The 26,551-nt window shown below is 46.6% G+C and overlaps 1 protein-coding gene and 3 non-coding genes across 5 annotated transcripts in view; all 4 read right to left on the bottom strand.

Annotated features, from left to right (window-relative positions):
- The window catches only part of NOP58 (NOP58 ribonucleoprotein), a 30,702-nt gene extending 6,231 nt beyond the window's left edge, over positions 1 to 24,471 (bottom strand). The window contains exons 1-13 of one of the 2 annotated variants that reach the window (XM_060257090.1): positions 24,265 to 24,471; positions 21,016 to 21,092; positions 16,977 to 17,029; positions 15,799 to 15,923; positions 14,280 to 14,416; positions 11,610 to 11,674; positions 8,868 to 9,002; positions 7,038 to 7,183; positions 5,279 to 5,405; positions 4,705 to 4,868; positions 2,631 to 2,765; positions 2,338 to 2,399; positions 1,383 to 1,522 (exon numbers count right to left, since the gene is read on the bottom strand). In XM_060257090.1, the coding sequence (XP_060113073.1) occupies positions 1,383 to 1,522; positions 2,338 to 2,399; positions 2,631 to 2,765; positions 4,705 to 4,868; positions 5,279 to 5,405; positions 7,038 to 7,183; positions 8,868 to 9,002; positions 11,610 to 11,674; positions 14,280 to 14,416; positions 15,799 to 15,923; positions 16,977 to 17,029; positions 21,016 to 21,092; positions 24,265 to 24,309 (1,411 nt within the window). In that variant the 5' untranslated portion in view covers positions 24,310 to 24,471. The remainder of the gene's footprint in view (positions 1 to 1,382; positions 1,523 to 2,337; positions 2,400 to 2,630; positions 2,766 to 4,704; positions 4,869 to 5,278; positions 5,406 to 7,037; positions 7,184 to 8,867; positions 9,003 to 11,609; positions 11,675 to 14,279; positions 14,417 to 15,798; positions 15,924 to 16,976; positions 17,030 to 21,015; positions 21,093 to 24,264) is intronic. The other variant, XM_060257091.1, reaches the window with a different exon arrangement.
- LOC132585542 (small nucleolar RNA SNORD11) lies at positions 5,016 to 5,104 on the bottom strand. The gene has a single exon (XR_009556327.1). It is a non-coding gene; the product is annotated as a small nucleolar RNA SNORD11 (small nucleolar RNA).
- On the bottom strand, positions 6,716 to 6,802 carry LOC132585543 (small nucleolar RNA SNORD11B). Its single transcript, XR_009556328.1, has one exon. It is a non-coding gene; the product is annotated as a small nucleolar RNA SNORD11B (small nucleolar RNA).
- LOC132585541 (small nucleolar RNA SNORD70) lies at positions 10,124 to 10,210 on the bottom strand. Its single transcript, XR_009556326.1, has one exon. It is a non-coding gene; the product is annotated as a small nucleolar RNA SNORD70 (small nucleolar RNA).
- Positions 24,472 to 26,551: the final 2,080 nt, after the last annotated feature.

The following is a 26,551-nucleotide window of genomic DNA, read 5'->3' on the forward strand; positions in this document are numbered from 1 at the left end:
TGAGCTAGCTCACAGATTTTCAGCCTCCAGCTCACAGATTTTTGTCTTAGCTCAGAAAGGAGGACCCCAGGACTGATGCAGGAGCTCGCAACTTGAATGCCAGTACCTCACAAAGTGGAATTTTTGCTCGCAAGACTCTGCAGCTTTGCGGGAACATTGCTGAAGACTGGTGAAGGAGTCATCAGCAGGGAACGGCAAGGCTGACTTCAAGGGACCTTAATGGCCCAGCGCAGGGGTGGGCAAACTGAGGCTCAGGAGCCACATCTGGCTCTTCCAGCCCCCACTGCCCTGTCAGCCAGCTTGGAGGAGGCAGTTCTCTCTCTAAATCACCTCGCCAAGCCAAGCCAGCCGGCAGCTTGGAAAACAAATTTAAAGTTGAAATTGCTTTCTTTCCACCTCTCCCTCCCTCCCTCCCCTGATCTATATGCGTCCCTCCCTTCCTTGAGGCTCTCAAACGTCTGACATTTATTCTATGCGGCCCTTACGTTAAACAAGTCTGGCCACCCCTGGTCCAGAGGGAGTGGTATTATGGGAAGGGACTATGAGCACAGAGGTTTGAAGGTCTACTTACGGGGGCTAAATGAACGGTGTAAAAAAGAAACACGTAACAGTGCCCAGAGAGGAACACGGGAGGGCGACCCCTGCTGGTCAAGCCATAGAGGAACCCCTGGTCTGAGGCCACTTAAGAAGATGAGGACCATAGATTTATACCCCACCCTTCTCTCTGAATCAGAGTCTCAGAGCAGCTCACAATCTCCTTTATCTTCTTCCCCCACAACAGACGCCCTGTGAGGTAGGTGGGGCTGAGAGAGCTCTCCCAGAAGCTGCCGTTTCAAGGACAACCTCTGCCAGAGCTATGGCTGACCCAAGGCCATTCCAGCAGCTGCAAGTGGAGGAGTGGGGAATCAAACCTGGTTCTCCCAGATAAGACTCTGCCACTTATCCACTACACCAAACCGGCTCTTGGGACACCAGAATTACAACAGGGGGCTGGATCCAAAGATGCTCTACACCATCGTAATAGCAGAAGAGGGGGCAGTGATTTCTGATGATTCCTCCTTTCCACTGCAGACTCCCCATTTTGTCGCCCCCCCCCAAGGGTTACTTGTTCTCCAATCTGGAGGGGGAAGACTCCACTCTGCACGCATCATTCCACTTTATTTCCAGCCAGCTACACAGCTTCTAGAATTGTCACTTAAGAAGAGTGAGCTACCTAACTACTCAACTGAAACAGATTTCGGTTATTACAGGCAACGAACAGGCAAGTACACAAAGCTCATCAAACAGAAGAGAGCGAAAGTAGTTTTGTAGATTCAACAAACTGCAAAGGAGCCGGGAGCCCATCAATTCTTGTAGGCAATGAAAGCTCCAAAGCAACTAACCTTTGATTTCCACTACTTTAACCTTCTTTGCTTTCACTGGAGTCTCCGTCTCCTCCTCCTCCTCGCCCACCTCAATTTTGCGCTTCTTTGGGACCAAAGGAAGTGTGGATTCCCCAGAAGGGTCATACATCTTCACCTCACTGGGACGGATGAAAGAAGAAAAATTGAGGGAAGGATGCTGTGTATCTCATACACAGAGGTGGAAATGGAGATTACAACTGCTATTTTTATTTTGTACGTGGCAATATCCATCATTGAACAAATCTACAGTGCCTATGACAGGAAAGGACATGGAATACAACAGGGGAAAAAAACCCTGCACGTAAATCAATCTGTGTTGGCCAGAAGGAGGATAGGAGACAAGGACTAACGCTTCTGTCCAGGAATAAATGGGGAGAGAGAGAGAGAGAGAGAGAGAGAATGAGAACATAAATTATTCTAAAAGCCATCTGTGGCCCCTGTCTGCGGATAGCTAAATCTGCATACGGGGGCCGTTCGGAGGCTAAACAGGTTTTTCAGCAAACTTGAGGTATTCCTCAGGTTTACAGAAAAGAATGAAGAGAATGAATGAAAAGGAAGTACTTCTTCACCCAAAGGGTGATTAACATGTGGAATTCACTGCCACAGGAGGTGGCGGCGGCTATAAGCATAGCCAGCTTCAAGAGGGGATTGGATAAAAATACGGAGCAGATGTCCATCAGTGGCTATTAGCCACAGTGTGTGTGTGTGTGTGTGTATTTTGGCCACTGTGTGACACAGAGTGTTGGACTGGATGGGCCACTGGCCAGATCCAACATGGCTTCTCTTATGTTCTTCTTATTAGAATGGAGGGAGAAAGAAGGCCCCGAATTTGATATGTTTCCGGACCTCCATCTGTCCTCAGCATACAGCCACGAGAGCCATACAGCTTCTGAACACAGGTCAGGGGTGTAAGTGAAGTGGTTGAGCCACTCACCTCTTATGCTGATATTTGTCCGCCCGGGCCAAGGCTTTTCCTGTGCCGCTTATTCGTCTTATCTGGGGGAAGAAAAAGCCACAGCTATGAAGAACAAATCAGCAACAATTTGGTTCAAACAGCACAGCCCTTCTCGCCTCAGAACCGGCTTAAGTTCAGACTGGGAAAAGGCACACTGCATGTGATCAGAGGGCAGCTGCGTGGCTTGGATCAAGCTGACGATGATCATTTGTGTTGTACCTTTGCATATTTTACACGCATTCATTACGACAGCCCCCCAATCCCCTTCTCACCCCCTTCTCCTCCAGGTGCCTCAGCCTCGTCTCCACCTTCAGCCTGTTCTCGGCCCCCATCTCAGCGCTGCTGCTCTCTCCCAGGGCGTCGTAGCGAATGGTCAAGGCGGTTTTGGCAGCCAACATCCGTGAGATCTAAAGAAGAGAAGGTTAGAGGTGCCCGCGGTGAGACCACAGTGGGAACTCGCTCCGGGCACGGGGTTGTGGGTCACGTGGCTCGGAAGGAGGAACAAAGGGAGTTTCTGGCTACGACAACTTGGGCGATTTCAAAAATAGTTATAGGAAGTTTGGCACTCTGCGGACAGAGCTTTGTGTGTCAGCTGAAACTCTCCCGCAACAGGATGAGAAAAGGCAGTTGCTTGCAGCTACCTCTCCCAGTGCATTCTGGTCTCAGAGGTGCTAGGAAACTGTGGGGGGTGGGAGGGAGAAGAGACATAGGTAAAGTCCTCACCCCAGGGGTGGAATTCTAGCAGGAGCTCCTTTGCATATTAGGTCACACATCCTTGATGTAGCCAATCCTCCAAGAGCTTACAAGGCTCTTTTTTGTAAGCTCTGGGAGGATAGGCTACATCCAGGGGTGTGGTCTATTATGCAAAGGAGCTCCTACTAGAATTCCACCCCTGCCTCACCCCCAAACTGACTGCATTCACAATTCCCAGGATCCCATCATATAAGCTATATACAGGGTTGGGTTTTTTTAGCAGGAACACAGTTCCAGCAGGCTTGGCATCAGGGGTGTGTGGTCTAATATAGGCTTTTCCCACAAAAAGTCCTGTGTGAAATGATGGTGATGTCAGGGGTGTGGCCTAATATGCAAATGAATTCCTGGTAGGCTTTTTCTACAAAAGAAGACCCTGGCTACATTACATAACAAAATTAAAAAGTGTCAAAAGTTATGTAGTTACCATAGCAGCACTTTACTGTATGGACTGTGGGTGTGACACACAAGATGTAGCTTTGCTGCTGAAAATGCAAATAGGCCCACTTTTCCTATTACTCTTCACAAGCGTCTCCTGTTACTCCTTGCAAGTGGAATTTGCTTTTCTGAAGACGGGTCCATAAGGGTTTCCCTTGTGGAATGTGAGTTACTCAGCCATGGAATTCTCTCAGCCCTACCTAATCTCACAAGGAGCCTGTTGTGGGGAGAGGAAGGGAATGCCAATTTGAGAATCCTTAGGGTAGAAGAAAATGCAGGATAAAAACCCACGCTACTACTACTTCACCCAGTGTGCACTTGTAATTTTAAGTCCTAGAGAAGGACATGACCCTAAGTCAGATTAAGGCCTCCCACCTTCCCCATACAAATGGATTGAACACCCACTGAGAGTGGGCCATGGTTAACTCAAACTGGCCATGGCCTCACACTCTCATCATCCTCAACCTGATACGAGGAGCACACAATAGCAGCTGCTCTTTAGCCAGAGTTGTAATGGGCTTTAAAAAATCCGAACTCTGATTAAGGTGGCACTGAAAGCTTGATCAGAAACATTCTCCTAATTGGATATTGGATTGACATTCTAGCTGTGGATCCTCGTAGACAATAACAGGTTGTGTGAGACTCTCTGTGCTGGGATCCCCAACCTTTTTGAGTCTGTGGGCACCTTTGGAAGCACAACACAGCAGGGTGAAGGAAGCCACAAAATGGCCGCCACAGCAACATTCTTAAAAATCTCCACAGCCAATCAAATCTTCAGTGGCCAAATCTCTACCTGGCCCTGCGCACTTTTTAAAAACTCTTGGCAGGTGCAAAAAAAAAAATATGTCGGTGGACACCACAGCATGCACAGGCACTAGATTGGGGAACCCTGCTTTACATGCTCACTTGCAGAACAGATTGTTGGTTTGGAAGGTCATGAGGTAAATAAATGCTGATGTTCAAAAGTAGTAGAGCAGATCCATGAGTTATTCTTACAAACGGAGTCACCGAATTTTCAGAACATGGTTCCTCAGCTACTCTTTCTTCTGGTCTCAAGGCCAATTAAACCAGTCTCTCACACACACATTGCTGTACGAAGCTTCAAGCAATCTCGGAGGAAAAGAAAACTTACTGGTAATAAAACCATCAGCAACTCACCTTTCCTTTGTTCTTGGCTGTCGTTTGCCCCACAATGGAAGCGTGATAGATCAGACCGAACTTGGGGGTATCGCGTTTTGTCTTTAGTGCTCTGAAGAGCGCTTTCTCTGCTCCCAAAATCTGAACGGTTGAAGCTGGATGCTTAGCCAGATTTAATAGAGAACCTGTGGCCCAAACAGATTGAACATCAGTGTCCGAGAGTTACCAGTTACGGAATAAGTCCCTTACAAGAATAGTGTTAATTGCCACGTTACCTCCCCTCAACATAAGCCCGTAACACAAAAAGGGGAGCATGAGGTGAAGCATCAGAAGTGTCTCAGAAGAGGTAGTGACTTAAAGGTTGCCTTCATGTTCTATGACGAAATCAGGCAAACTGTAAAATGGAATCATCACTGACTACTTCCGGGCTCCTGTGAGTACTCAGGACAATGAGCTCCCCATTTTAACATGCCTGAAGGCTACTCTTAGCCTTTGAAGAAAAGCCTTTTGCTGTTGTAAACACACACAAGCTCATAACTGAGATACAATTTGGTAGCTGTAAGCACACAACATGGCAGTTCCAGGTCCATCGTACCTGCATGAGCAATAAGCCTTGCTCCAACGAGTTCTCCCACCATGACCGTGAGGTTTGGCGCGATAGCCATCATTCTGTTCTTGAGATAATCGTAAAGCTGTGCTCGGTAGTCCGAGATCTCAATCACCTAGAAGATATAACAAGGCTGGTCAGTCCTCACACAAAGGAAACACTGCCAAAGGAATGTGTGAAAAGAAAATGCCGGACGGCAGATGTACAAGTTCAGTGTTTTAAGTTTTGTTAACCCTTAAAGGGAATACATAGTTAGGTGGTTGAGCAAGAATGAACACGAAATAAGAATTATGAAGAAGCAGAAGGGCAGGTTTTTCTACCACCTTTGGGTTCCCTTATGAAACAACCTCACATTCCCATCCATCTATCTCTCTATGCTGTACATTTAGTTCAACGTAAGACTTTTCCCAGCATATCAAAGACCTTATACATACAAGAATAAAGCTTATATAGAAAAAGATTAAGAACACAAAGTTTTCCTGTAAGAATTTACCCCAATTTCACAGATAAGAATCAGGCCTCAATAAGAACATACAATCCCTGGACCACAACAGAACTGTATGGGTTTAAGCAGTGTGTCATGATCCTGGGCCTAGTGAGGCCAGAGAAGCCTGCCTAGGAGTTATAAAAGAGCCTACATTTCCCAGGATCCCTTCCGTCCCTCTGATTGGGTGGCAAAGTTTTAGAGGGAAACTGGGAAGGAATGGGGCCTTGGAGGAGAACATAAAAAGGCCAAGCCCAGGCAGGGGGTATTTTTTTCCTAGGAGGCAGAGCTGAGGAAGAGCTGCTGCAAGGAAGAGACCCTCGCCCTTAGAGGAAGGGTGAGTAGGCCCAGGGCTGACTGAGACAGTCTAGGGACAGTAAGTCCAGACGCGTTAGGGCAATTGTTCATTTTCCCTTCACCCCTTTTACTGTTTAATGCACCTTGTTTGTTGTATTGCACTGACTGATCTTTTAAATACACCTCTCCCCCACCCCGTTGTTCACTCTGCCTCGCCCTCAACGCCTATTATTTGGCCTAAGCTAAAGGAGGCCTGAAGGGCTTGGGAGGGAACTCTGGGCCTTTTCAAGGAGAACCTTTAACCCAGAGTGGTGGCAGCACTTGATAAGACCCCCCTGAGTCGTGACAGCGTTTTCCAGATCCTAAGGAGAACACTGTTAACTGACCTCACAAAATTAATGACCCAAACAGCAACAAATGAGGACCTTTTAATCATTCTGGAGAGAATCTCCCTCCAGAACCTAAAAATGAGATTCATTTCCTTTCCATAAAGTTTAGAGACATAAAAAGAAATATACTCTACTGTGACTTGCACGTAAGCAATAGCCAGATGTCTCTGAACCCCAGGAAAAATAGATACAAAAATAAAGTGGATAGTTAAGCCAGATTCGTTTCCTAAATATTTTCTAAACAGGAGTTATTCAAGATGGCATCAGAAGAGGTAGTGACTTTGCCAGCTTCATGGCTTATACGTCAGGAGAGCCAACATGGCAGGTTCATCACAGCCATCAAAAACTGCTGACTGGAAACAGTCTCAAAAAATGGTACTTTAAATACTTTTGGCATAAAATGATTTTAATTTCCAGCAAAGGAACGGTACTATAATGGTCTGAAGGGGTTGTAGGCTGCCTGCTGGTAGAAACAAGGAGGAAACACTACTCTTTTTTTTTAACGAAACACGGATTTGTAACCTCTGATGGGGGCTGCAAAGGTCCAAACTGCCTCCCATCACGACGTCGTCATCACCTGGTCACAGAGGTGCTGTATGTTGCTTATATCTTCTTCCGAAACTTCGGTCCCCATGGAGATTTCAGCAGCAGCTTTCACCTCCTCTTCGATGTCTTCAGGAAGGACCTCCGACAGATCAGAACTGGAGAAGTTTCGCCGGTCTCCTGGAAAGGAAAACGAGAAGTAGGAAGTAGCAAAAGGCATGAATTTTATTATTTTTTTAAAGATGACACATTATATCCTGGCTTCTTAATGGCGTTGGCCTGTTTTTTGTTTTTAACCAACTGTTTTTTAAAGGTTTCGTTTTGCTAGCCATAAGCCGTCGTAAGTAGATCTCTAGAGAGGTGGCATATAAATTACCTAAATAAGTAAACAAAATTTCTCTTTAAGTGAAACATCCCTTTGGTCACAAAGTTACAGGTAGGCTCATTTTGGCAGATCAAACCCACTTAAGCCTAAGAACAACCAGAACCAGCTGCAGTTTTGGGACAGTTTCTCTCCCTTGTGACATTTACTTGACGTATCCACTCCTCAGCTGTGTTTGAAACACCCCCCGATCAACCCTTGGGCACCTTCATGAGAGCCATGGCACACCCCGAACCTTATTATTATTTATTTACTTCCTTTCTACCCTGCCTTCCTCTCCAGTGGCTTGCATTGTTCTCCTTACCTCTGTTTGATTCGAACAACCCATTGAGGTAGGTTAGGCTGAGAGTGTGTGAGAAGCCTACGGTCACCCAGCAAACTTCCATGGCAAAATGGGGGTTCAAAATGGGTCTCTCAGCACTCGTCTGGCACTAGGGATGGGCACGAACCGCCCGACGAACTAAAGGTCATCACAAATTTTGTCCAGTTTGTGGTTCGCAAACTGAAAACCCCCCAGAAGCTTTCACGATTCAATGTGGTTTGTGCAGAGCAGAAAGAAGACTGCAGATTTATACCCCACCCTTCTCTGAATCAGAGACTCAGAGTGGCTTACAATCTCCTTTACCTTCCTTCCCCATAACAGACACCCTGTGAGGTGGGTGGGGCTGAGAGGGCTCTCACAGCAGCTGCCCTTTCAAGGACAACTCCTGTGAGAACACAGCTTAACTTCAGTAGTAACTCCAGTAATATCAATAATGCCAGACAAGTGCTGGGAGACCCAGTTTTGAATCCCCACTCTGCCATGGAAGTTTGCTGGGTGACAATAGGCTGCTCACATACTCTCAACCTAATTTACCACAAGGTTGTTGTGCGAATCAAACAGAGATGAGGAGAACAATGTAAGCCACTGAGAAGAAAGGCAGGAAGGGTTCAAACAGCAAGACCTTACCTACCGATGAACCCTGGCTCCTCAGCAAATTCTTATGGTTTTACGTCAGTGTGTTGGGTACAACCACAAAATGGCTGCCACAAGAGGCAGAGCAAGGAACAAGTAAATAAATAATAAATAAGGCCTGGAGTGTGCTTTGGCTCTCATGAGGGTGTCAAAGGGTTGCTAAAGCAGTTATTCTAACCGCACCTATTGCCAAAGCAACATTTTAAAAATCTGCAGACAATCTCTTCTTTGACAGTCTATTAGAAGCCTTGTTGGGGAAAAGCCTTACCTGGCCCCAACTGCAACATTTGGCAGGTGCCAGAAAAGGTTTCACCAGGCAACACAGTGGCCTGTGTTGGGGACCCTGTTCTAACCCCTACACCACAGCGGCTCTCAGCTGAACTGATTTGCTGACTGCCTCAACAGATGTTTCTGGCAGCCTGCAGATTTTTACCTCAGCCCAGAAAAGAATGGGCTGGATAATTTCAGAAACAGTGAAAGGCATCCATTACTTTCCAGTTGATCAAGAGGAACTCAGCTTCACTCACCAATTTGTTTTACGCATTTACAGTACGTTAAGTTATCGGTGATAATTTTGCCCAGTTCAGGAAAATGCCAACCGTACCATTCTCTACAGCGCATGATGTAGTTATTTAGTTCTTTGTCCAGGTCGTCAAGGAGGGCTGTGGGAAACATAATTTGTCTTTGGTATACACACCAAGTATTCCTTGCGAAATTATACCTCATTCAAAACAGCATCAAAAACCAAAATTATGGGAATTCTCCCATAATGCTTTATATTTTCCTCCCTTCTTTTCTAGCCTTTTAATTCCCTTTCCTCCCGACACACACCAACTCCCTGCCTCTCTTGGCCTATGCATGAGCAGCCCTTTATTCCCCAGAAGGCTAATACTGGCAGTTGGTGGCCCTTTGTGCATTTTTAGGTACCCTCGAGGCCCAGTCCTGCCTTTTCCTGGGAGCTAAAGTACTTTCTCTTTGAAAGCGGTTCCTGGGGCTGCCCCACCACTCACCCCGACCTCAGATACCGCGGGTTGTGATAGAAGAAATCAAACAACAAAGCCTTCTCTACTGATATACCCTGGCTCCTCAGCAAACCCTTATGGTTTTGTCAGTGTGGTGAGCACAACCACAAAATGGTTGCCACAAGAGGCAGAGCAAGATTACGCACAACTTGAACAGGATGCTAACTCAACATTAATTAATTTTATCTATACTCTGCCCTTCCCACGAAGCGGGCTCAGGGAAGCTGACAAGGTTTGAAATTCAGGCAATCAAAATTCAAATTCATACTAAAACCAGAACAGAAGTAACACCAAGGTGACACACAAACAGAAGCCTTCAGAGCAGTGTCACAGAATATGTTAAGCTCACGAGGCCCAAGTTCAAACGTCAGTTCTGTTTGAATCTGCACAGCCAATCAGAACTCCAATGGCCAATCAGAAGCCCTGCTGTGCAAAAGCCCCACCCACATTCTAAATACACTGTGTGGGAGCCCGAACGCAATGCCAATGGGTGCCATGCTGGGGACCTTTGATTTAAGCAGTTGCTCTGGTCAGATTTCCTAGCGAACAGTTTAATTATTAAGGGAGCCACAGGACAACCGTTCCCCCTCCCCTCCCACCCAAAAAAAATCTGTTGGGATATACTCTCCTTAGAAAACGACCACGATGAGCCTTTACAGAAACAAAGAGCCATTTAAGCAAAATACTATTGCTTGTATAACGGATGTGCCATTTGCGACCAGATTCTGATCTAAAGTCTTATGAACTGACAAGCCCCTCCTCCCGACGCTGTCTCAGTGGTAGTGACGAAACGTTGAATCAAATCATCATTTTCAGGTCAACATATTTCCATCATTGACAACGTCGGGTAAGTCTCCACTGATAGCATATCATGGCGTCTCAATCACCTTGGTGAATTTCTGGTGACTGAAAAGACAGCCCCCCCCCCCTCCCAGATGAAAGCAGCAGCAATTTAGCGTCGCCACTGAGCGGCTAAACATCTTCCAGGCTTTTTCAGCTGAGATGATAAAGATGATCATATATTGGATTTATATTCCGCCCTCCTCTCTAAATTTTAGAATCTCAGAGTGGCTCACAATCTCCTTTATCTTCCTTCCCCACAACAGACACCCTGTGAAGTGGGTGGGGCTGAGAGAGCTCTCACAGAAGCTGCCCTTTCAAGGACAACTCCTACGAGAGCTATGGCTAACCCAAGACCATTCCAGCTGCTTACTCTTCTCAACAGTCTTAAACTTATGAGAAAAAGGTGATTGTACCTTGGTTCCCTGTCATTACTTACCCGACTAAGGAAAATATGTTGCCGCTAAATCCTACTTATTCTTTTTTAATCTATTTTTAATGCTGTACATGATGTAGTTGTATAAAGTGTATGATTTGAAGTATTTTTCAATAAAAGTTTAAAGGTGGGTGGGGGGGGGGAAGAATAGGGAATCGAACCTGGTTCTCCCAGATAAAGCCGAGCGTATTTTTGCTTTACAAGGAACCAAACTATCACATGCAGCAAAGTAACAATGGCTCCTCCCACCCAGGCTGAGCATCTGAACATTTGGGGAAGTTATTATGCAGGGCACCAGGGCTTCACTCTGACCCGGACAGCCCGGAGTAGCTCAATCTCGCCAGATCTTGAAAGCTAAGCAAAGTTGGGCCTGGTCAGCATGCGGATGGGAGGCCACCAAGCAGTGGAGTGGAGCAGTTCGCATCCTGAGCAGAACAGCACTGCTCTAGTCTTAAAATGGGCCACGGGCAGCACAAAGCCCTGTGTGGCTCCAGACTGCTGCTGAGCGGGGCCCCCAAAGAAGTCCAGGGTCGCAATACAGAGGCAGGCCACGGCAAACCACCTCTGAAGGTCTCTTGCCTTGAAAACCCTATGGCAGGGGTGGCCAACGGTAGCTCTCCAGATGTTTTTTGCCTACAACTCCCAACAGCCCCAGCCACTGGACATGCTGGCAGGGGCTGGTGGGAGTTGTAGGCAAAAAGCATCTGGAGAGCTACCGCTGGCCACCCCTGCCCTATGGGGTTGCCATAAATGGGCTGCAACCCTTCCGTGACCACCCTGTTAAGTCCACAACCTGCATCAATGACCTTGCCCCCAGGGAAAGGGGAGGAAGCGCTTCGTTGCCCCATCGCCTGGGTCTTGGATGGATCTCCAAACCCCTCTGAAACCCTTCCTAACCGCAGGGGCGAGCACGACTCACGCCGCTCATGAGAGACCTGTGGAAAAGAGCTCACAGCGGAGGTTGTACTCACAAATCGCTTGGACAATCATCGTGTCGACTTTGTCGGGGCTGAACTTCAGCTTGTACCGCGAGAGGCTGAAAGCAAAAGACACAGGCAAAGAGGTCACAAGTAGGAAAAAAACACACCTTTTGTCAGACGTGGTTAACCGACGCAGCAAGACTATCTTCCCGTATCCTCCTCAGCATCAACAAGGGCACAGCTGCTGATGGCAACAGAAGAAGACGATGACGATGACATTGGATTTATATTTCACCCTCTACTCAGAGTCTCAGAGCGGCTCACAATCTCCTTTAACTTCCTCCCCGACAACAGACACCCTGTGAGGTGGGTGGGGCTGAGAGGGCTCTCACAGCAGCTGCCCTTTCAAGGACAGAGTCTCAGAGCGGCTCACAATCTCCTTTACCATCCTGCCCCACAACAGACACCCTGTAAGGTGGGTGGGGCTGAGAGGGCTCTCACAGCAGCTGCCCTTTCAAGGACAACCTCTGCCAGAGCTATGGCTGACCCAAGGCCATGCCAGCAGGTGCAAGTGGAGGAGTGGGGAATCAAACCCGGCTCTCCCAGATAAGAGTTTGCTCAATTCACCACTACACCAAACTGGCTCTCAGCCCCATTGATTGATTTGTCATGCATTAGTGAGCTGCGTGCCCATTAGTATGCATTTCAATGCTCGTTGCAGGCTCTGGCTGCAGCTAGAGGGTAAGCTACAGAGATAACACCTTTTTCCAGAGGCTGCCTCCTGAATGTGTGTTCTGAGACGCACACAATCGCCTCATCTACTGGGATGCTGGCAGGCAGTTCTATACACAACCAAAGGATATTAACTCTTCCGGCACACCAATCCTTAATAGCTGTTTTATCTGCTGACACTTGCAATAACGCTAGGGCCGCCTATCTTCATCATGAGCCCACAAGAGAGGCGATTATGACTGCTATTCTGACGCGGTGAGGGAAGATAAGAGTCCTGGGTTAAAATACGGGGAGAGAAAAGAATCGAGACTCAAATGGTCCCGATCCGAGCCCATCGCACTAGCGACTGGACTACTGGGGGTTCCTATTAAAAAAATACTGCACACAGTGCCTGATTCCATATAGAGCGAAATGCAACAAACAGGCTTTTCCTTTTGTGGATGACATATCTTTAGCACGGTATCAAGAGGCTGTTTCTGACTTGCACGTGTCTCCTCGTTAAGCAAAAATGGCTTCCTGTTAACCAAAAATGGTGCTCTGACCTGGGACTGCCCAAGCTAACCGTCCTTAAGCCAATAAATATATTCACTCTTAGATTCCATTTGTTTGATTCACGATAATAAATGTGTAAGGCACAACAAAACACCAACCACCCAGTACAAAATATACAGTCGCAATTTGTGAACGAGCAATGGGATGGTTGGGAGCACTCTGCTATGCGGCAGAGAAACAGACTGCTGTTAAAATATATTTAATTCTGCCACCAGGTAAATGAACCCCGGCCAGCTAATTGGCATTTTGTTATTTAAAATTCAGCCAAATATATATTTTTTCTTGGTGAGAGTGTTGCTGAATCATCGTACAAAAAACATTTAAAGAACCAAGCGGCGGAGTTCGCAGTTCCTTGTGAGCCAGCAACGTGGAGAGAGGCTGGATCGTGAGAACTTTGGGGATTTTCCCTTGAAAAAAGACTATTGGTCAGAAACAGCCTATATAGAACAAATTTTATCCGTCAGGAGTTATGAAATTGCAATTATGAAATTATGGGTCTCATCCTTTATGTCCTCCGCTATTGGTGGCGCTGTGAAAATTTGAGATTTGTATATTTTGTACTGGATGGTTGGTGTTTTGTTGTGTCTTATGCATTTATTATAGTGAATCAAACACATATAGAATTTAAGAGTGAATATATTTATTGATTTATAATTTTTTGTGCATGGTGTTTTCTGTCTTTTTGCTGCACTTCCTCCGTGGTTCCTAGCTGTCTTGGCAGATTCTGGCAGCTAAGTAGGAGAGCCAGTTTGGTGTAGTGGTGAAATGTACAGACTCTTATCTGGGAGAACAGGGTTTGACTCCCCATTCCTCCACTTGCACCTGCTGGAATGGCCATAGCTCTCGCAGAGCTGTCCTTGCGTGGACTCTTTATCTTGGAGAACTGAATTTGATTCCCCACTCCTCCACTTGCACCTGCTGGAATGGCCTTGAGTCAGCCATAGCTCTCACAGAGCTGTCCTTGCGTGGACTCTTTATCTGGGAGAACTGGGTTTGATTCCCCACTCCTCCACTTGCACCTGCTGGAATGGCCTTGGGTCAGCCACAGCTCTCGCAGAGCTGTCTTTGCATGGACTCTTATCTGGGAGAACTGAATTTGATTCCCCACTCCTCCACTTGCACCTGCTGGATTGGCCTTGAGTCAGCCATAGCTCTCACAGAGCTGTCCTTGCGTGGACTCTTATCTGGGAGAACTGGGTTTGATTCCCCACTCCTCCACTTGCACCTGCTGGAACGGCCTTGGGTCAGCCATAGCTCTCGCAGAGCTGTCCTTGAGGGGGCAGCTTCTGGGAGAGCTCTCTCGGCCTCACCCACCTCACAGGGTGTCTGTTGTGGGGGGAGAAAGGAGATTGTAAGCGCTGAGACTCTGATTCAGAGAGAAGGGTGGGGTATAAATCTACGGTCTTCTTCTTGATGGGTGAAGAAGGAACACGTTACCTGTGTGCCAGCCCTAAGCACATGGCTGCCATCTCCCGCGACGGAAGGCCTGTGATCAGCCCTTCCACCTGAGACCGGATGCCTCTCATCAGCTCGGTGACCATTGGACTGTGAATGCAACTTAGGTTCAGCTTGTCCTGGAAAAGGCGTTGGAAAGATCCAGGGTAAGGAAACGGCATTACAGCACAGGAAGTTGTGAATTTGGTGACATTCCCTTATTGACCTGCATGGTTATTTTCCCCTGGTCCCTTAGGGCCAAGAAAAGCATGTGCAGCAGAGGCCGGGAAAGGCCCTGCTTTGTTCCAATAAACCTGCAACCGTTCTGGCGCAATGTGCTTGTGGAATTATCACAAACGGTATTCAACATCCTCCCCGCTCTGCACCAACAGATTCTGAACAGAAACCTAACACTGCCCAACAGTGATACTCTTGGACTCTGACCACGCCCTTCCTCTTCAGCTTTTTAGACAGAAACGGTGCAAGATTTTTTGCAAGGTACATGTTGATATGGAGCGCAAAATTGCCCTTGAAAATGGCAGAAAGCACCGTCAAGTCACAGTCTTAATGCGATCACGCTGGGTTTCCAAGGCAAGAGACAGCAAGGTTTGCTGTTGCCCACCTCTGTGCAGTGACCCTGGACTTCCTTGGAGGTCTCCCATCCAAGTACTAACCAGGGCTGACCCATTTATCTTCTGAGATTGGACCAGATTGGGCCAGCCAGGACTGCCCAGGTCAGAGTGATACTGACTATCGGACTACAGAAATTGAAATATAAAAATGCCCTGAGAAACACCCCGAATATGGCAACAATTGAAGGATAAGAACCAGCGTGGCCTGGTGGATAGATTTATCCTATAGCAGAGTTACATGCAGGAAATATATAATATAAAATACGTAACCAAGTGGATACAATGGGTCTCCAGATCAACTGGCTAATCTCCCAAAATACTAATATCTAGATTTTCAATCCACTTGTTACTGGTTAGATGTGGCTATTTCGCACATATACTGTGGCTCTCAAAGCCCCCATCACCTCGTTGTGCAGTTTGGAGACAGCATTTGTCTCTTTAATCACTTCTCCAAGCCAGCTGGCAATTTAGAGAATGCATTTAAAGCTGCTTTCTTTTCACCACTCCCTCCCCCTCAATCTATTTTCCTTCCTTCCAGCTCTCAAACATCCGATGTTCACGTCTTGTGGCTCTCAAACATCCGATGTTCACGTCTTGTGGCTCTCAAACATCTGATGTTTATTTTATGCGGCTCTTACGTTAAGCGAGTTTGGCCACCCCTGATTAGAGTGTTAGATTAGGATCTGGGAAGTTTGTAGGGTGACTTTGGCCTATCTACCTCACAGGGTTGCTTGGGGGGGGGGGGGGAGACAACACAAGTTGCTTTGAGAACCCACAGGGAAGAAAAGTGGGGAAAAATAGCTCAAAAAATAAGACTTTCAGCATGACGTAGTGTTAAAAGGCTTCAACAGAATCCTATAGACCCCAGACACAGAGCAATCAGTTTTTACCTTTATTACACCTCCCAGTTTGGCGTCTGCTACAGCTAACTGTTCATGGGCATCTTTAGCCACAATCTTCTTTAAAATCTTCTTCAAATTTTTGCTGATCTTGCCTTCCACCAGAGCTGTGGATGCTTTAGAAAAGAAAGCAGAAGTTGAGGAAGTGTAGGGTTTTCCTAACGTGCTGAAGTCAGGAAAGGTTATTGTAGAACAAAATATGTTCCAACAAAATTTATTTTTATTTTATTTTAGTATACTTCTATTCCGCCCATTCCCCGTAGGGCTTAGGGTGCAGTGCAACATATGATAAAACAATAAAATACAACAAAACATTTTATAAACAGACAGCTCAACAGCACTCAGAAAAATTTTCCACATCATCACAATATTGCAATTTATTATCATCACAATAATAAATGAAACAAATAAATAAACAAAATATGGAATCCAAGACTTCTTTTCCCAATCTGTTCTCTGAATGGCAGCGATCAAACGCTATCTACGGCTACAGAGATACAGTTCCACTCTGCATCACTGAAGTCCCGTTCTAAGCTTCTCTGATGCACACCTGCAGGAAACAGAAATTTTTCTCCCTTTCCCAAAATACTAAAACTTGAGGGCATCCAATGAAGCCGATTACCAGTAAATTCAGGAAATACTTCTTTAGAGAGTGATAAAAAAGTGGAATTTGCTGCCAAAGGATGTCATGATGGCCTCAGGAATAAACAGCTTTAAAAGGGGACTAGTTAAGATTCATGGAGGTCTATCAGTGCCTACTAGCTGTGGTGACTCAGGGGAACCTCCATACACAGACACACGAATCCTCTGTATCCCAGAGCCAGGAGGCAACATCAGGGGAAGGCCTCAGCCTCTGTGCCCTATTGTTGGCTGTCCAAAGGAACTGGTTGGCCACTGTGTGAGACAGGATGCTGGACTAGAGGGACCACTGGTCTGATCCAGTAGGGCTCTTCTTATGTTCTTATTAAGGCCTCAGAACCAGTTCATCCCCCTACAGGATGTGCCACAATCAGCTTACACTGCTATGCCTTGCCAACCTGAACACCTATTTTTTTGTGGTATTGTTCACAAACCTGAGTGAGGATCTGTGCCTATCAGAGTCCTGGACTCCAAACACCTGCAACACGGCTACTAAGAAAACACCACCACCATTCCAATTCTTATTTTACCTGCAAGAGCTTCTGTTGTGTCTTGAAACTTCTCAAAGTGTTTCAGTTTCACTCTAAACAAGGGAGAAACGGTTTGATAAAGGTCAGGAGGGTCTGAGCACCCGTTACGGACTGCAAAAAAAGTTAAGAGCTTGAAAACAATTCTCCCGCAGTGATGGAAACAGAAGGAAGCTGCAGAAAGTGCCTGCTTCAGGGCAGGGCTTTTTTTGTAGCAGGAACTCCTTTGCATATTAAGCCACACACCCCTGATGTAGCCAGTCCTCCTAGAGCAGGGGTGGCCAACAGTAGCTCTCCAGATGTTTTTTGCCTACAACTCCCGTCAGCCCCAGCCATTGGCCATGCTGGCTGAGGCTGATGGGAGTTGTAGGCAAAAAACATCTGGAGAGCTACTGCTGGCCACCCCTGTCTTAGACCCCTGTAAGCTCTCGGAGGATTGGCTACATCAGGGTTGTGTGGTCTAATATGCAAAGGAGTTCCTGCTACAAAAAGAGCCCTGCTACAGGAAAAGGGGGCAGTACCTATTATTGGGTGGGAAAATCAGCCCTGTGAAGATGACCTGTCCATCCACAGATTCACCACGTGGGGAGAGTGAGCACAACATGTTGTCCCCACTTCTGCATGACTGCCATGTGCTCATCCTGCGAATGTGCACGTGAAGTGTCCATGTGCACACCTCCTCTGCTCTGCAATCTGCAACGTTCAGGAAGGAGCACTGATTATGGGTAGGGGGCACCCAGGTGGGCACTCCCTCAACAAGTGTGCACCATGCCGATGACTTGGCAACGCCACTGGAGGGAGAACCAGCTCTCCCTCCCTGCGTGAATGGGTGGTTTGTTTAGGACTTTGGCCTCTCACTATCAAATCACAAGGATTTGAGCATTCAAAGACAAGTTAGTGTGCTCCAGCAGGCAAGAACATGAACCAGGAAGCCGATTTCTTTGGAATGCCTTCCTGTGCCAGTTTGGTATAGTGATTAAGTGAGCAGACTCTTTAGATAGATAGATAGATAGATAGATAGATAGATAGATAGATAGATAGATAGATAGATAGATAGATAGATAGATAGATAGATAGATAAATTTATTGTCATTGTTCTCCACAAAAAGAGAGCAACGAAATGAGGTGCTCTTCCACAAACATACCAACACATCAAACACACATATTCATATTCATACATCTAAAACCATTAAAACCATTAAAACCATTTAAATACATCTAAAACAGATAAACATTCATAAAACCATTAAAACCATTTAAATACATCTAAAACAGATAATCCTTCATAACCCTGCATTTAACCTAACCACAGCACTTGGATAGAAACTGTCCTTAAATCTGTTTGTCCTAGCCTTCAACACTCTATATCGTCTACCTGACGGTAAGATCTCAAATAGCAAATGGCCCAGATGTGAAGGGTCCCTTAGGATCATTTGTATCTTCCTTTTACATCTCATATTATACAGATCCACCAATGAGGGGAGAGAACATCCGCAAATCTTTTGTGCTCTTCTCGTCACTCTTTGGAGCACCCTTCTCTCTGCTTCCGTGCAGCTCCCAAACCACGCGCAGAGGCAATAAGATAAAATGCTCTCAATGGAACTACGATAAAAGGCAACCAGCAGACTCCCTGACAGTTGTAGTGATCTTAAGAGTCTTAAGTAGTATAGTCGTTGCTGGGCCTTTTTCTCTAGAGCTAAAGTATTTGCCCCCCATGCTAGATCTTGTTTCATGGTAATTCCCAGAAACTTCCATTCTGTCACCTGTTCTACCATAACACCATCAATAAACAACGGCTGGATATCCAAACTACTCTTCCTGTAATCCACTATAATTTCCTTCGTCTTATTTATATTAAAAATAAGATTATTTACTTTACACCAAAGGGACAGCTGTTGAACTTCCCTCCTATACGCAGACTCATCATCCTCAGAGATGAGCCCTACCAACGTTGTATCATCTGCGTACTTAATGATTTTGTTACTCAGACTGCTAGAAACACAATCAGACGTGTAAATAGTGAAAAGAAGTGGACTCAAGACACATCCCTGAGGGGTGCCAGTATTTAAGATCTTCACGGGGGAAATATATCCATCCATTTTAACCCTTTGTGAACGACCTGACAAAAAATTCAAAATCCACTCACATATAGAGTCCGACAGCTTCAAATCTTTAAGCTTAAACAACAATCTATGGGGTGATATCGTATTAAAAGCAGAACTAAAATCTACAAACAACTTTCTAACATACGTCCCCTTTTTATCCAAATGCGATAAAGCAGTATAGAGAACAGTGGCCAACCAGTTCCTTTATCTGGGAGAACCGGGTTTGATTCCCCACTCCTCCACTTGCTGCTGAGTTAGCCATCGCTCTCACAGGAGTTGTTCTTGAAAGGGCAGCTGCTGGGAGAACTCTCTCAGCCCCATCCACCACACAGGGTGTCTGTTGTGGGGGGAGAAGATATAGGAGATTGTAAACTGCTCTGAGTCTCTGATTCAGAGAGAAGGGTGGGGTGTAAATCTGCAGTCTTCTTCCAATTACAGGCTTTGCTGCGTAGTCTTTGGCAACCTCCTTCTCAATGCCCAGCAGCCCATCTATGACGAAGGTGCAGGGCTTTTTTTGTAGCAGGAATTTCTTTGCATATTAGGCCACACCCCTCTGATGTAGCCAATCCTCCAAGAGCTTACAAAAAAGAGCCTTGTAAGGGGTGGAATTCTAGGAGCTCCTTTGCATATTAGGCCATACCCTCGATGTAGCCAATCCTTCAAGAGTTTACAGGGCTCTTCTTGCAGGGTCTACTGTAAACTCTTGGCGGATTGGCTACATTAGGGGTGCGTGACCTAATATGCAAAGGAGTTCCTGCCACAAAAAAAGCCCTGCAAAGGTGTAATAATGGTCCACTTTACAGGTTGGTGGCAGTGATTTTCAAGATTAACACGACCTGCTTTCAGAATGCAACTAAAGTGGTCTATAAATAGCCGATATTTTCCTTAGAGCCCAGTGGCACCTTTTAAGATCAATGAAGTTTGACATGCACTGTATCTGAAGAAGTGCGCCTCCACATTAAAGCTTATGCTCAGAATAAAACTATGTTGGTTTTTAAAGCGCCGCTGGACTTGAACTTTGCTCTGCTGATTTAGACCAACATGGCAACCCACCTGAATCAGTATTTTCCTTCCTTATCATTCCATTATGGCCGATGCAGATTTGATATGGCCTTTTGCAACTGCGACAGGGTCCCATTTCTCACTGAATCTTCCCTATTTTCTATGCAGACTCCAGCTGTCTTCTGCAGCCAAACGGAACCTTACCTTTGGATTTATAAGCTAGGTGACTACTAGCCATGGTGACTGATGGTAGCCTCCACTTTCAGAGGCACTAATCCTCTGAATCCCGGAGCCAGGAGGTGACCTCAGGGCTCTATGCCCTGTTGCTGGCCTTCCAGAGGAACTGGTTGGCCACTACGTGAGACAGGAGGCTGAACTAGATGGACCACTGGTCTGATCCAGCAAGGCTGTTCTTGTGTTCTTAGGAAGGCCTTGGCCTCTATGCCCTGTTGTTGTCCCTATAGAGAAACTGGTTGGCCACTACATGAGACAGGAGGCTGAACTAGATGGACCACTGGTCTGACCCAGCAAGGCTGTTCTTGTGTTCTTAGGAAGGCCTCAGCCTCTATGCCCTGTTGTTGTCCCTACAGAGGAACTGGTTGGTCACTGTGTGAGACAGGATGCTGGACTAGATAGAACCACAGATCTGATCCAGCAGGGCTCTTCTTAAGTTCTTAAGACTGGGCCACAGAGGTTTAAGTGTAATGCCAAGCCATGTTCCAGTATTGTGTATACCAGCCTAGTTCCTGGTTTGCATTAGACACCCAAAATGCTGTTTAGTCTTGCCAGTCCAATCGAGAAAGAAGGTGCGGAACACAGCACTCAGGCAGAAACAGACACATGAAGGCTTCTACTGAGTTGGTTTAGGCAGTGCCAGATCAGGGTATTGATTGTGTCTTGTACATTTCAGAAAAAATTAAGAGGTCTGTACTTACATTTTATTTGCTTTTTCAGGCGTTTCAAACTCTTTCCATAAACTATCAACTTCAAGCAGCTTCTTCTCATTCAGAACCTAGGGCAAAGAAACAGACACAAGATACGGCTGCAGATTAATTTGTTGCTAAGTGAAATGGGAAGCAACAAAGTTTAATTCTGGGTACAAGCTTTCATGTGCAGGAACTCTTGTTCAGAAAGCTCATACCCTGACTAAAACTTAGTTGGTCTTAAAGGTGCCACTGGACTCAAACTTTATTCCAGGGGTGGCCAAACTGTGGCTCTTTCACACATGTTGTGTGGCTCTTGAGGCCCCCACAATCAAAGATGCACTTGTCTCTTTAAATCACTTCTCCAAACCAAGCCAGCCAGCAGCTTAGAGAATGCATTTAAAGTTAAAGTTGCTTTCTTTCCACCTCTCCCTCTCCCATCTATTTGTAGCTCTCAAACATCTGACATTCATGTCTTGTGGCTCTCAAACATCTGATGTTTATTCTATGTGACTCTTATGTTAAGCAAGCTTGGCCACCCCTGCTTTATTCTAACCCTAAAAGCAGGAAAGTTGCCAATTATGCAGTGCCACTCCACTCTTGTGGCACAGGAACCAAGCCAATTAACTCAATTTGGTGACTTAAGCCAAGCCGCTCTCTACCCCTATGGCTCACAACCAAGCTGCTCTCTATCTCTATGACTGAAAGGAAAAATTAAGGGGGAAATGTGTCAGGTTTTTGCAGATTCTACAGGGGGCACTGCCCCTGTGCCCAATGCTGGCCAGGCCCTGCCTATGAGCCTCCTCCCTCCATGCGATCCTGCAACGGGGCAGATAGGTCCAGGTGGGCAGCCGTGTTGGTCTGGAGAAACAGACATGCACACTTCATCAGACAATGAAATGGAGTATAGTGAGCAGAGTTACATATAGTTAGTGGGCAGCGGTTAAGCGTGCAAAATAGTACCAAGTTAGAATCTATGGCAAAATAGTACACTTAACAAATTGAAAGAACCACCAGTTTGGTTTAGATACCATTTGCTGTGTTGGAAAACGGCAACGGGGCAGATCAGCCTTGGCCAACCCTGCAAGGTTGTTTTACATTAGGAAGCACCACAGCCCGGGTGAGCAATTTCTAACTTTACACCATGCTTACATTTTTTACTGCATTTGAGCAGCCCTCTTCCTCCCCCCCTCCCCTAGAGAAGCCCCCCCCCTCCAGTCTAGGTGACCAGAGTGGGAGACCCCAAGATGGGTCCAAACTAGGCTTGCCAATTCCAATTCAAGAAATATCTGGGGACTTTGTAGGTGGAGCCAAGAGACACTGGGGGAGGAGTCAGGAAAAAGCTTGTGACAAGCACAATTGAACTCCAAAGGGAGTTCTGGCCATCACATTTAAAGGGACCACACACCTTTTAAATGCCGTCCCTCCACTGGAAATAAAGGATAGGGGCACCTTCTTTTGGGGCTCACAGCATTGGACCCCCTGGTCCAATCTTTTTGAAACTTGGAGGGTGTTTTGAGGAGAGGCACTGGATGCTATGAGCCCCAGATACCCACAGATCAATTCTCCATTATATCCTATGGGAATCAGTCTCTATAGGGAATAATGGAGTGCCTAGCAGACATCCCCCCCCCTTTTGATGACCCTGAAGTGGGGCCTCCAAACTGGGGGACCCCCTGCCCCCACCTGGGGATTAGGCAACTAAAGAGAAATCATGGAAAGGTGGAAGCAGGAAAACCAAAGGTTCCGTGTAACCAGCCTCAATAAAGAACCGAAACTATAGAAATTTATATAATTAAACCAAGTAGAAAATTAAGCCACATATAATGAGAACTAAAGCCACAGATTAATATTGGGAATCAAGCCACCGATCATGAAAATTAAACCACATCAAAATAAAGTCTCATACAATAACAAGGGAGGGAACTTAGCTAAGTGGGATAAAACCACCTCTCAGTAAAGTCCGTTAAAGTCCAATGGTGGATGCAAATCCAAATCCTCCTGTCTAAGGAAAGTAGAGACTGATCTTCAAAAACTACTTCCAGTTGCAATTAGAGCATGGCAGGAAGGCTTCAAGGAATTAATTGAATGCAGCAACTAAAATCGATTAGTGCCTTGAAGCACTGGAGCAGCCCTCTTCCTCCCCTCCCTTAGAGAAGCCGCCCCCCCCCCCCCGCAGTCTAGGTGACCGGAGTGAGAGACCCCCGAGATGGGTCCCAACCAGTGTTCCCCCTAAGTGGAGTTAGCGTGAGCTGGCTCACAGATTTTTAGCCTCCAGCTCACATATTTTGTCTTAGTTCAGGAAAAATGACCAGTAGCTCACAACCAGCGTTCCCTCTAAGTTGAGTTAGTGTGATTTTTACCCTCCAGCTCACACAATTTTGTCTTAGCTCAGGAAGGATGACACCAGAACGCAATCATTGATGCAGTAGCTCACAACTTTAATGCCAGGAGCTCACAAAGTAGATTTTTTGCTCACAGGACTCTGCAACTTAGAGGGAACATTGGTCCCAATCATCTCATCGGACCCTTTCACACACACAATAGTGCACTGTCAAGGCACTCTTAAAGAGTGCACTTTCAATCAACGTCACAATGCACTTTGCAATGGGGTTTAGCTGCACTAAATGGCAAAATCCACTTGCAAAGCGTCGCGGAAGTGGATTGCAACGGCGTTATTTAGACTGGGTGAAAGTGCCCGTGGACTGAAAGCAATGTTCCCTCGAAGCTGCAGAGTCCGGTGAGCAAAAATTCTATTTTGTGAGCTGCTGGCATTCAAGTTGTGAGCTACTCGCATCATGTATGTGAGCTCCTGCATCAATGAGTGTGCTCTAAGGTCCTCCTTCCAGAGCTAAGTAAAAAATGTGTGAGGTGGAGGCTAAAAATCTGTGAGCTAGCTCACACCAACTCAGCTTAGAGGGAACACTGTGAGCTTCCGGCATTCAAGTGGTGAGCTCCTGCATCAATGAGTATGCTCTGGGGTCATCCTTCCTGAGCTAAAACAAAAATGTGTGAGCTGGAGGCTAAAAATCTGTGCGCTAGCTCACACCAACTCAGCTTAGAGGGAACACTGTTTGTGAGCTACTGGCATTCAAGTGGCGAGCTCCTGCATCAATGAGTGTGCTCTGTGGTCCTCCTTCCTGAACTAGGACAAAAATCTGTGAGCTAGCTCACACCAACTCAGCTTAGAAGGAGCGCCGTCCCAACCCCCAGCCCGCCCGCCTAAGCACGTGGGGAGCCCAGCCCGGGCGGCTGCCCTACCTTGAAAATGGCGTATCCAGCCGCCGTCTCGAAGAGGACCAGCATGGCGGCGGCAGCGCGGGGACCTGCGGCGGGAAAAGAGGGGCCTCCGTCGGCAGGACGACACGAGAAAGCAAGAGCAGCGCGCGCGGGCCCCACGCGGCCGGAAGTTAGGCACCTCGCGGCGCCACACCGGCAGGAGGTCGAACGGCATGCTGGGAAACAGGGCAAGGAAGGAGGGCGCCGCCGTCTCCGGCGTGCTCCAGGCGGACTTCCGATTTGCCGCTCTAGGAAAACGCCTCTCTCTCTCCCTGCTAGTTGGGAGGTCTGTTCTACTGTTGTTCCCAAGAGCCTTTCGTGGTTTTGTTCAGGAACATTGAAGAAAAAATACCCCCCCCCCCCCCCACCGGTGTAAATTATGAGCTCCCCTGTCATAATTTACACAATTATGTAAATTATGAGTTCCTGTTTCCCCTCAAAACCTGCTCATGCAGGCAACACAACAAAGACAGCTCACAAACAGTGTTCCCTCTAAGCTGTGTTGGTGTGAGCTAGCGCACAGATTTTTAGCCTCCAGCTCACACATTTTTCTTTTAAGGGAGGAAATTGTGAAGGTTTCAAATTACTGCACAAGACAGATCCAAGTAGTCAGCCGTGTTGGCCTGAAGTAGTAGAACAAAATAGGAGTCAATAGCACCTTTAAGACCAACTTAGTTTTATTCAGAACATAAGCATATACCAAACAGAATGAAAAGTTTTTCACTCACTGGTGGAAGACAGCAATAGAGGGATCCAAGCAGGCAGCCGTGTTGGTCTGAAGCAGTTGAACAAAGCAGGAGTCAAGTTGTACCTTTAAGACCAACCAAGTTTTATTCAGAACGTAAGCTTTCGTGTGCTCTCTAAGCACACTTCACCAGACGAGGGGATCAGGTATCGTGGGCTGAAATACATGCAGTTTGTTGATTAAGAGGGCAAACTGACTGCGATCATATGTGTGGCTTGGCCATTTGGTCTGGATAGCCATAAAAGGATAGCCAGTTTTTGTCTTTTAGTATGTAGCGGCAATAAAGCATGTCCAGCGCTGAACTCCACTGCATCAGACTCACTATTTAACAAAGATGCCAGTTCCTACCACACCAGCTGGCAGGAAACTTTATTACCTTTTATGGCTATCCAGACCAAATGGTCAAGCCACACTTTTTTACCATCTGATCACACTCTGGGCTGACGTTGCTTTCACAACGCTTTTACAGCAGACTTTTTACTGGGGGGGGGGGGGGGGTTGCGCCATTGCCTTCCCCAGTCATCTACACTTCCCTGCCCCAGCAAGCTGGGTACTTATTTCACCAACCTGGGAAGGATGGAAGGCTGAGTCAGTTTCCACTATGATCGAACTCAGGTCATGAGCAGAGGGCTGCAACTGCAGTACTGCAGCTCTACCACTCTGCACCACAGGGCTCTTCATAGTGCAGGAACGTCCTTCTAAATGCTCTCAGGAGGAGGAGGAGGAGGAGGAAGATTGTTATGTACTTATTATATAGTGGGTTCTACGCATTGATGAGTCTCAGGAGTAGTGATAACGAGCTCTTTATTACAAGTAACATAGTCAATGGCTACCCTACAAGACTGGTAACTGGGCCCACAGGGGCATCTTATATACATCTCTGGGTTCTCGCGCAAGCACGTTATTGGCTCATTTAAACCAGTGGGGGCTAGTGATTGGTTTAGGGCTGCAGATATTTGGATCCTATAGTCCATTGTTCCCAAGTCCCCAAGCTCAGTTTGTGTGGCTCCAGTGAGCCAGGCAGGAACACACAAAGTCTTCTCTTGAGTCCACGTACATAACAGTACTGAATTTATTGCTTCGTGCGGCTTCAAGTGTTTCCTCTGACCTTCAGGAAACCGCGGGTAACCTGGACGGATTTGAACTTTGAACAGAAGCCAATGAGCGGTCTTGGCGCGAAACTTGACCACTGTGATTTGGTATGGGACTCTGGGGGGGTATATGTTTAGTTTGCGTGCTTATAAGTGGGGTCTCGGCCCCGCCATTTGGTCTTTTAGTATGTAGCTGCAATAAAGCATGTTCTGTGTTGAACGCCGCTGCAACGGACTCACTATTTAACAAAGATGATGACTTGGCTTTTATAACCCAAAAGTGTCTCAGAGTGGCTTGCAGTCACCTTCCCTTCCTCTCCCCACAACCCTGTGAGTTAGGTGGGGCTGAGAGAGCTCTTTCAAGAACTGCTCTTCAGCAGAACAGCTCTGAAGAATGGTGACCGGCCCAAGGTCACCCAGCTGGCTTCATGAG

This window comes from Heteronotia binoei, chromosome 16 (genome assembly GCF_032191835.1).
Source record: "Heteronotia binoei isolate CCM8104 ecotype False Entrance Well chromosome 16, APGP_CSIRO_Hbin_v1, whole genome shotgun sequence".
Taxonomy (NCBI): Eukaryota; Metazoa; Chordata; class Lepidosauria; order Squamata; family Gekkonidae; genus Heteronotia; species Heteronotia binoei.